The sequence below is a fragment of the Alosa alosa genome, chromosome 15, assembly GCF_017589495.1.
Source record: "Alosa alosa isolate M-15738 ecotype Scorff River chromosome 15, AALO_Geno_1.1, whole genome shotgun sequence".
NCBI classification, from domain to species: domain Eukaryota; kingdom Metazoa; phylum Chordata; class Actinopteri; order Clupeiformes; family Clupeidae; genus Alosa; species Alosa alosa.
Genome location: NC_063203.1, coordinates 6,391,786 through 6,403,090, shown reverse-complemented (window position 1 = coordinate 6,403,090; position 11,305 = coordinate 6,391,786). Strand labels below are relative to the sequence as shown.

The following is an 11,305-nucleotide window of genomic DNA, read 5'->3' as shown; positions in this document are numbered from 1 at the left end:
CACTCTAAGAATTGCATCGCTGGTTCGAATCCGGCCTGATGCACCGGCCGCCTTTTAAGGGCCGATATCTCGCGTTGTTTTACAAAATTGGGGAATGACGTCGCCCTGTGGTCATCCAGTTCCGATTATCGCGACATCTTATGAAGCCAAGAACCTGACTGTTTGTAACTGTTTGCGTCCTGTTTCTTGTGCTTTTTACTGAGGGCAATCATATTAATCATTGATATCAATTGCAACACCCAGAGGAATAAAAATACATTTTACAAAATTGGGGAATGCCGCGATCAGCGGACTTTGATCGGCGGACTTTGACCTTCACACGCAGTAGCCGGCGTCACTAGACTCTATAAGACTCCCGCGACATCTTATGAAGCCAAGAACCTGACTGTTTGTAACTGTTTGCGTGCTGTTTCTTGTGCTTTTTTACGGAGGGCAATCATATTAATCATTGCTATCAATTGCTACACCCAGAGGAATAAAAATGCATTTTACAAAATAGGGGAATGCCGCGATCTGCGGACTTTGACCTACACACGCAGTAGCCGGTGTCACGAGACTTTATGAGACACCCGTGACATCTTATGAAGCCAAGAACCTGACTGTTTGTAACTGTTTGCTTCCTGTTTCTTGTGCTTTTTTACTGAGGGCAATCATATTAATCATTGCTATCAATTGCAACACCCAGAGGAATAAAATAAATTTTACAAAATAGGGAATGGGGCGATCTGCGGACTTTTGTAGCCCGGTTGTCCGCGAGACTTTATGAGACTCCCGTGACATCTTATGAAGCCAAGAACCTGACTGTTTGTAACTGTTTGCTTCCTGTTTCTTGTGCTTTTTTACTGAGGGCAATCATTTTAATCATTGCTATCAATTGCAACACCCAGAGGAATAAAAATACATTTTACAAAATAGGGGAATGCCGCGATCTGCGGACTTTGACCTACACACGCAGTAGCCGGTGTCACGAGACTCTAATCATGTATATACTGAGCACTGCATTAATCAGCGTCTCCTCCGTGGCACACATAGGAAAGGCAGCGCTGTGCTATATAGCACTCTAAGAATTGCATCGCTGGTTCGAATCCGGCCTGATGCACCGGCCGCCTTTAAGGCCGTCTCACGTTGTTTTACGCGACGCCGCCCTGTGGTCATCCAGTTCCGATCGCCCGCGACATCTTATGAAGCCAAGAACCTGACTGTTTGTAACTGTTTGCGTCCTGTTTCTTGTGCTTTTTTACTGAGGGCAATCATATTAATCATTGATATCAATTGCAACACCCAGAGGAATAAAAATACATTTTACAAAATTGGGGAATGCCGCGATCAGCGGACTTTGATCGGCGGACTTTGACCTTCACACGCAGTAGCCGGCGTCACTAGACTCTATAAGACTCCCGCGACATCTTATGAAGCCAAGAACCTGACTGTTTGTAACTGTTTGCGTGCTGTTTCTTGTGCTTTTTTACTGAGGGCAATCATATTAATCATTGCTATCAATTGCTACACCCAGAGGAATAAAAATACATTTTACAAAATAGGGGAATGCCGCGATTCGGACGGACTTTGACTTTGACCTTCACACGCAGTAGCCGGTGTCACGAGACTTTATGAGACACCCTGACATCTTATGAAGCCAAGAACCTGACTGTTTGTAACTGTTTGCTTCCTGTTTCTTGTGCTTTTTTACTGAGGGCAATCATTTTAATCATTGCTATCAATTGCAACACCCAGAGGAATAAAAATACATTTTACAAAATAGGGGAATGCCGCGATCGGCGGACTTTGACCTACACACGCAGTGAGACTCTGATCATGTATATAATGGCCACTAGACTGCATTAATCATCAGTGACATCTTATGAAGCCAAGAACCTGACTGTTTGTAACTGTTTGCTTCCTGTTTCTTGTGCTTTTTTACTGAGGGCAATCATATTAATCACTGATATCAATTGCAACACCCAGAGGAATAAAAATCAATTTGATAAAATAGGGGAATGCCGCGATCTGCGGACTTTGACCTACACACGCATGTAGCCGGCGTCACGAGACTCTGATCATGTATATAATGAGCATTGGATTAATCATCGTCTCCGTGGCACACACAGCAAAGGCAGCGCTTTGCTATATAGCATTTTAAGAATTGCGTCGCAGGTTCGAATCCGACGTCCGTTTCCGCGATCTCACGTTGTTTTACGTGACGCCTTCCCTCTGGTCATCGCGTCCCCGATCGCCCGCGACATCTTATGAAGCAAAGAACCTGACTGTTTGTAACTGTTTGCGTCCTGTTTCTTGTGCTTTTTTACTGAGGGCAATCATATTAATCACTGATATCAATTGCAACACCCAGAGGAATAAAAATCAATTTTACAATAAAGGAGAATGCCTCGATCGGCGGACTTTGACCTACACACGCAGTAGCCGGCATCACGAGACTCTGATCATGTATGTAATGAGCACTGCATTAATCAGCAGTGCTCGCCCGCGACATCTTATGAAGCAAAGAACCTGACTGTTTGTAACTATTAGCGTCCTGTTTCTTGTGCTTTTTTACTGAGGGCAATCATATTAATCACTGATATCAATTGCAACACCCAGAGGAATAAAAATACATTTTACAAAAAAGGAGAATGCCGCGATCGGCGGACTTTGACCTACACACGCAGTAGCCTGCGTCATGAGACTCTGATCATGTATATAATGAGCACTGCATTAATCATCAGTGCTTGCCCACGACATCTTATGAAGCAAAGAACCTGACTGTTTGTAACTATTAGCGTCCTGTTTCTTGTGCTTTTTTACTGAGGGCAATCATATTAATCACTGATATCAATTGCAACACCCAGAGGAATAAAAATCAATTTGATAAAATAGGGGAATGCCGCGATCTGCGGACTTTGACCTACACACGCATGTAGCCGGCGTCACGAGACTCTGATCATGTATATAATGAGCATTGGAAATCATCGTCTCCGTGGCACACACAGCAAAGGCAGCGCTTTGCTATATAGCATTTTAAGAATTTCGTCGCAGGTTCGAATCCGACGTCCGTTTCCGCGATCTCACGTTGTTTTACGTTACGCCTGCCCTCTGGTCATCGCGTCCCCGATCGCCCGCACATCTTATGAAGCAAAGAACCTGACTGTTTGTAACTGTTTGCGTCCTGTTTCTTGTGCTTTTTTACTGAGGGCAATCATATTAATCACTGATATCAATTGCAACACCCAGAGGAATAAAAATCAATTTTACAAAATAGGGGAATGCTGCGATCGGCGGACTTTGACCTACGCACGCAGTAGCCGGCGTCACGAGACTCTGATCATGTAATGAGCACTGCATTAATCAGCTTCTCCGTGGCACACGTAGAAAAGGCACCGATGTGCTACATAGCACTTTAAGAATTGCGTCGCTGGTTCGAATCCGACGTCCGTTTCCGTTTTTTTACGTGACGCCCGCCCTCTGGTCATCGCGTCGCCGGTCGCCCGCGACATCTTATGAAGCAAAGAACCTGACTGTTTGTAACTGTTTGCGTCCTGTGTCTTGTGCTTTTTTACTGAGGGCAATCATATTAATCATTGATATCAATTGCAATACCCAGATGAATAAAAATCAATTTTACAAAATAGGGGAATGCCGCGATCGGTAAAAGTAAATAAGAAGGCACATACAATGAATAAATAAGAGCAGCAAAAACTAGGAGTGTGACTAGGAGTGTGTAGTAATAAGTAGGCTTTGAAACTGTGTGTCATGTGTTGACTGAGTTGCCTACTGAGGGGTGTAATCAGACATTATGAGTCACCTGAAATCAAATCAATTTGGACCCACCTTGTATCCACTGGGAACACACACATTACATGACCTGCCTTCACAGATACAGATTAAAAGTGACTAGCGAAGGAGAGACTGTCTATTGCCAATTTTCTATGACTGCCAAGGCAACGTTTAGTTGATCATTAAACCTTAATGCCTGGCACCTTGCTTTAATTCCACTTATCAAACTAGAAGACATCCAACAAACATTTTGTTTGACTGATCTGTCAATTCACTAAAGGTATGTTGTTTGAGATCTCAGTTCTAAACAATTGCAGATATTGAATCAACTATAATCTTGTGATGTAATGTTATCTTGTGAATGTGTCTCATTTGCCTTCCCTTCTTGAGTAAATGGTAACTAAAACCAGACATTGTTGGTGACAGGCTTGCTGAAATATATTTTGAGTAGGAATTCATTGAAATGAAGAAAGTAAAGAGGGAATTGACACACACAGTGTGCTTGACTGTTTCAAAATATTTACGCGGAATTACAACATTCAGAGCTAATAGTTTTTGTCTCAGAATGTTTTAGGATACGTGTGTACATGACCCCTAATCAAGTGAATTAGTGATAAAAGATCATGTGTACTAAAGGAGCATTACAGAGTTCCTTTATGGTATGCAGCCCCTTGCTTTGGCGTTATCGCAATACTTAATTAAACACACACCCTGCTTCCAAGACTTCAGGCTGGCAGTGAGAGATACCAGCCCTTTCATGTCCTTTTAACATTGTAAGTTACAATGATACAAATCTCATCCTGCTGTTTAGTTTTGATCAGGAAAATGTTATAGACAAAATTGTATACCTTTATGACAAATATAAATAATCAAGATTTTCTTCAGCAATCATACATAGCAAAGCAGACCCTGCATACGTAAGCCCCACCCCACATTCTCCCCTTTTTGTTGATGTGTATGTACCACTCCTGCTTCCATTGAAACAGGCCTGCTGATAAAGCTGAGCAAATAATGGAAGTTTACTGTGCCTGGTATTTGCAGACTTACTACCCCACCCTTCATAGTGCACATAGAAATAAAAGATTGCCAGACGCTGGGCTCTCTTCTCATTCACACGTTCTCTGGGTCTTCAGCTTGCCACCATGTTCACATCTCCTCCAGGCTACCAGCCCGTCTACGGCCCCGTGAGTACCTCCTCTCATCGCCCCTCTTCTAATGACAAACACGTTGTGTTGCAGTGTCACCGTTATTTCTCTCAGACGTCTGGACATCGGAGTGTGGCTTAAACAATGTGGAACTATTTGTGTACCTTTTAGAGCATCCCTTACATAGGGCCTATCTATGGAGGGCTGAGGGCAGGAATGTCTCTGTACATTCAGGGGTCTATTCCTCATCATATGAAAAGGTAATGTCTTCCTATTCCCATCAACATATTTAATTGCAATGTTACATTCAGAGCTGTGCTATATACCGGTAGTCATACTTGTGATAATCTGTACCGTCTGGATTTTGATCAGTAGAAAGTCTTAAAGTTGTAACAACTGATTGCAAGACGTACAACAGATAAAGTGAATTGAAGATGGTGTATGAGAGAGAGAGAAGCACGTAGTGAAGAATGTGTTTGAAGTAACTCACTTGTGAGAGAGGAATTCATTGTATGTATGAGAATATGATTTGTTCGCTGTTTCATTTCTTCTCGACTTGTCTGACCACTCAGACTAGTTTGATGTGCTAATCCCAGATGTAGACTTGCAAACCAGGCGCTGCATCTTAAGGTTATACTTCACCACCCAGAGCTGCAGAATCTACGCCTGAGTCTCCGGAGTCTCAGTGGTCTGAATAAATATTTGGTCGAACTGATTTCTAATTTTCCTTTATGAAGACAGGAAAAAGATGTCCGAATTGTGTTTCTCTCAACAACCCTGTTTATACCAAGCATAGCAGTATAGATTCCAAGTCAGGAATATTATATTGGCGGGTTGTAAATTTGAATGTTATTATTATTAGTAGTTGTAGGAGGAACAACAGCAGTATTACCAATATTCACTTTTTTCACAGATTTAATGTGAACTTGCAGTGTGGTGAGTTTGAGGGATGTGACATCGCGTTCCATTTCAACCCTCGGTTTGATGGCTGGGATAAGGTGATCTTCAACACATTCCAAAATGGGGAGTGGGAAGGACAGGAGAAGATCCATGAGATGCCCTTCTCTAAGGGCGAGGCCTTTGAGATGGTCATTGTGGTCACTTCTGAGGGCTACCAGGTAACCAGGAACCTAACAAAACATGATCAAAATCAAATAAAGACTTCTGAGGGTAGAATTACATCCTGCTCTGCAATGTTTTATTTGTGGATCCATTTTAATTGCAGGTAAATTAAAATGGCTGATGATTGATCAAATGACTTGATGAGTGGATCAGAAATTTGCTTTATTTGTCTTTTTCACTGCTGCAATGTTTTATATGTATTTATTTGTTTGTTTGTTTGTTTAATTAATTATTTTAATTGTGTTAAATGTGTTTGGTACTTTGGTTAAATTGGTACTTGGCAGGTACAGTACAGTACGTCACTGGCTTATAGACAGTGAGCTCTCTAGTTACAGTTTCATAAAACTCTTTACTGCTGCTGCTTTAATGAATGTGACTCGTTTAATTACAAATTCACCCTTCACAGGTAAATGTCAACGGGAAGCAATTCTACATGTACCAGCACCGCATGCCTCTGGACAGAGTATCTGCTCTGAGTATTGCTGGTGAAGTGACCATTCAGACCATCAACATCATAGGGGTGAGTGTTGACCACTGAAAGTCTTCACATTGCACTCAGCTAATACACAGCAAATAATCGTAATACTGGTTAGGCTAGGGAACATGTGTTAGTCATTTGTACAGTATTTGTTAAATATATGTCTAATTTAGCATTGCTTTTTGTTTATTAGGCATGTATTCAGTTGCTTATTGAGGAATTAACAGCCAATTTTAAGAGAATTGTTGAAAAAAAAAAACTACTAAATGTGTACTGATGCTTTATACAGAACTATGAGCACTACTATGTACATATATTAACTATGTATCAATGACTAACACATAAAATAAAGTGTTACCCAGTATACATATATTTATACAAGCATGTTATAAAAGCAGTTCAAGGAATATGAATTTTGGATACAATGTCAGTTCATGAGAAATTTAGTAAATTATATTATATACCACAGAACACCAAACATCAACCATGAGGCTCTCAGTCTCAACCATATGAATGATCTTTCCTGTAGGGTATGCCAGGTGGAGGTGGGGGCATGGGTGTAAGTAGAATGTGCATATGGCTGGGAGCAGTATTCTCTTTATGTGCTTTGCATCAACCCATCATATTACAAAATCATTGAGTGTGCATAACTTCAGCATTCCATTGCATGGTCTTCATTAAATCATGCTTAATCCTAGTACACATTTGAAGCCTAAGAAAATTAATTGCTTCTTTAGGGTTTGCCAGGTGGAATGGGGGGCATGGGGGTAAGTACATTGCAGATAAGTAGTATTCCTCTGAGCTTATCTCTTCAAATATATAATAGAATTAAATTAGGACCTGGGTATAAACATGCTCTGAACATTATTTCAGGGAGGATATCCAGGGGGTGGCATGGGCGTAAGTTCACACACACTCTTGTTCCTTTTTCAATACAAATGCCTGGAAAGCCTGATGATGAGAATATTTCTCCTCAACTACATCTGATATGTGGCTCCTAAATAATAGGACTAATTCTGTAATTCAATTTTTATTCAGAAAAGTTACTTCTAATAATTTTGTGACTTGATAGCCACACTTCATACACTGTACTGTCTACACATGAAATTAAATTATGTCCATTTCTCACACTAGGGTGGATATCCTGGAGGTGAAGGGGTAAGTTCAGTATCATTCTAACAATACATTTATTAATAAAGAACTCTGGGCAGACAGCAAAGATGTGTTCATTACGCTAACTCTGCTCTTTTCAACCAATGCCAGGGATGCTACCCCGGCGGAGGCATGGGAGTAAGTCCATACTCTAATGGTCACTGCATAATATTCATGAGCATTTTGACAGAAACGCTTCACCTCATATTTTTACACTTGGCATGCGCTCCTAGACTCTCCCATAATTATGCTCAGATCTGTCTCTCTTCAACAGGGAGGTGGAATGGGTTACCCAGGGGGAAATCTGCCGGTAAGCATGGTTGTCTATGGAGCTAGCACACTCCATGCACTGCCAATAGGACATAGAAATAGGACAGTGAATTACAGTGAAGTTATTTAATCTAAACAGGACAATGATTTACAGTGAAGTTATTTTATATAAATAGGATAGTGATTTACAGTGAAGTTATTTCATATAAATATGACAGTGATTTACGGTGAAGTTATTTCATATAAATAGGACAATGATTTACAGTGAAGTTATTTCATATAAATAGGACAGTGATTTACAGTGAAGTTATTTCATATAAATAGTCATTTCCTGTGTATTATCCACATTGTGTATAAGCCGCAGGACAGTGTTTTATGCAAGTTAAAAGTGGTAGAACAGTGATTTACAGTGAAGTTATTTCATATTTTTCCTTCCAGGTTATGGGAATGGAACCCATCTACAACCCAGTGAGTAGAAATGCATGCTAGTTACTGTAAATGGTGCAGTGGTCTTTCTAAAAGCACAAGACTTCCTGCTATGGCGTACTCCTGAGCCACTCTACTGTGCACCTTTTCAGCCTTTACCATACTCTAATATGATCCCTGGAGGAATGTCTCCCAAAAGGACCATCATCATAAGGGGCATGCTACCCTATGGAGCCAACAGGTTAGTTGGTCTTTTTCAGACTGCTGTCCTGTTATTGTCCTGCTAGTATGTTTTTTAGGATATCCCAAATAGATGCAACGTCTGTGGGTCACAATGGTTTCATAAAGAATAAGTGATTTCCGCAGCTTTTCGTCCAACAAATCCAGTTGTATGTAATAATAGAACACTATAGGATTATGGATTTATAATATGAAATACTTCAAGGAGCAGACTATGCAGAAAAGATTGTGGTTCTTATGGTAAGATGATGGGGATGGGATTTTAGAGGCTCTTAGTTATTTAACGCCTGTGCTTTTCACAATCGACTCTGTATGTGTGTGACAGTTAGGTTGATGCACTTGTTCATTTCAATTTGGAGTACAATATTTTAGTTGGAATGTTTTCAGAATGGCAGAAAATCCTCACATGTCAACATAGTAAGTGTGGGCCTCTTATTATAATGTCTTTTCTCAGGGTTTACACCAGTGTTTCTCAAACTTTTTTTCTGGGGACCACTTTTTAAAAATGACAGACTATCGCGACCCAACTCGTGACTGTGGTAGTTAACAAACTAGATCAGTGGTTCTCAAACTTTTTCTTTCATTCCCCACTTTGATCAAGGGGGCATTCTCGAGCCCCACCTGTCCCTCATTGCTCTAAGAAAGTGGTAGGTCAAGCTTAAAATTGTCAAATTTATTGAAATAATGACAAGTTCTAAATATATCCTCTTCAACAGAGTTAAAATCAGCTGGTGCTGCAGATATTATAATAAATAAATACATAACACACATATTTCTGTTTTCCAGCCACATATTAGGAAGCATAGGCCATTTTACAGCATTGTACAATATATTCAATGAAATACCAACATGCTGCATTAAATGGATCCATAATCCAGTCATACTGAGCACTACTGGTTGGGAAATATTTTTGAAATAAACTTTGCAGGGATGTGATGTAGGCCTACTGTTTAATACATGGGATCACAAGAGTGCCTCCCAATCAGACGTTTCAGCGATTTCGCTCAGAAATCTCAAAGGCATAATACTGTCGCGATCGAGGCGCCTGTCCCATAGGCTACTCAAGTTTCAGGTGAATGAAGTAATCTTATTTGCTAGGTGAGGTAGGTGCTTGTCTTTGCCTTGTAACTGGACATTTAACTCAAATGTATCGCTAAGATATATCAAATATATCGCTAAGATAGGCCAGCTTCGTCAAGAAATGTTCATTAGTGAACGTGCTTGCAGATTCAAACATGCGCTCTTCCTCCAAGAAGAGGCGACTCGGAGCTCAAACACGCGCGACAGCACTTTACCTCGGTAAAGCCACCTTGCCTCGTTGTGAAACAGTACAGCCTTTTGGTCAGCTACCATCTCTTCGCAAAGTGCGGAGAATAGACGCGCTTTTAAGGGCCGGGTTTTGGTGAAATTCACCACTCTCACAACAACTTTCAAAATCTCATGTAGGTCGGGACTAACTAAACTGCCTTGACACGAACGCTTCCCTATTAATAACACAGTGCGTCCATTGCGCATCGGGTGCTACCTGGGCCCAGGCTACAGATAAAAAATAACTAAAAAAAACTCCTGTTTTTCACATCAGTTCACACCCCACCTGGCATGTCTCCGCGACCCACAGTTTGAGAAACGCTGGTTTACACTAATACAGTGTCCTCCTTCATACGGCAGGTTTTCCATTAACTTCAGGGTTGGATTCTCGCGGGACATCGCCTTTCACATAAACCCCAGACTTGACGAGGGGATAGTTGTGCGGAACAGTCAAATTGGTGGCTCTTGGGGACAGGAAGAACGCGAGCTCAGTTTCAACCCTTTCCAGGAGGGACAATACTTTGACGTGAGTGATGAGTGATGATGACGCCGCTGTTGAATGTCTTACGCTTGCAGTATTCATTCCCTTATTTACTGACAGTACATGATGCATGAGGTGTATTTGTGCTTTGCATATCTATCCGTGCTGTGCTCTCAATGGTTTCCATGTGTTTCTCCATAGATCTCCATACGCTGTGGTAACCAGAAATTTAAGGTGTTCGTCAATGGACAGCATATGTGCAACTTTTTCCATCGTGTCCAGCCCTTCACACAAATTGATCTACTTGAAATAGAAGGAGAGGCACAGCTTTCCTATATACACTTCTGAAAATATCAGCATCCTATGTACCAGCATTCAGTTACAAGCTCACATGACATTATAGATCTAGCACTGTTGTGCATGTAAACTACTTTATTTTAAATAAACTCCAAGGAAATGATCATGTAGATCACTGTATGAGTGATCACTGTATGTGAGTTCATTATACAAAATAAACAATAAAAACAGTGATGAACAACTTGTAAGAAATTAACATTGCTTAGTTTTTGCCATTTTGGTTTATGCAATAAAATCATCAGGAAATTCACGGATTCATAGAAGCAACACACAATGTGTTAACACCACAATAATTAATATATCACATATATACTCAGATATTTGTCATTGCAGCTCCAAATGTACAACTAGTCACTCTGAAGTGGCACCTAGGAGAAGCTTATTTGGTATCTGTGACAGTGCAGCAGTAATGGCTTTTTCCTGGCAATCTCTTTCCTGGCATGGCAACAACAGATACCCAATGGAGAGGTCATGACAGGATATTTGTACTCACCTTTTCCAAGAGCTGATGGAAGTACAATTGGGATTGACCCTCTATATTTGATTATTATATTT

At 40.8% G+C, this 11,305-nt stretch overlaps 1 protein-coding gene across 2 annotated transcripts; it reads left to right on the top strand.

Annotated features, from left to right (window-relative positions):
- The first annotated feature begins 3,953 nt into the window (after positions 1 to 3,953).
- LOC125308469 (galectin-4-like) lies at positions 3,954 to 10,923 on the top strand. Of its 2 annotated transcripts, XM_048265010.1 has the most exons (13): positions 3,954 to 4,051; positions 4,905 to 4,955; positions 5,088 to 5,176; positions 5,830 to 6,034; positions 6,445 to 6,558; positions 7,390 to 7,416; positions 7,651 to 7,674; positions 7,780 to 7,806; positions 7,943 to 7,978; positions 8,377 to 8,406; positions 8,517 to 8,605; positions 10,273 to 10,438; positions 10,595 to 10,923. In XM_048265010.1, exons 2-13 carry the CDS (start codon positions 4,914 to 4,916, stop codon positions 10,739 to 10,741), a joined length of 996 nt encoding a protein of 331 aa, XP_048120967.1. In that variant the 5' UTR covers positions 3,954 to 4,051; positions 4,905 to 4,913; the 3' UTR covers positions 10,742 to 10,923. The 2 variants fall into 2 exon arrangements, with proteins under 2 accessions (XP_048120967.1, XP_048120969.1); XM_048265012.1 differs by lacking the exon at positions 3,954 to 4,051 and having other exon boundaries at positions 4,881 to 4,955.
- Positions 10,924 to 11,305: the final 382 nt, after the last annotated feature.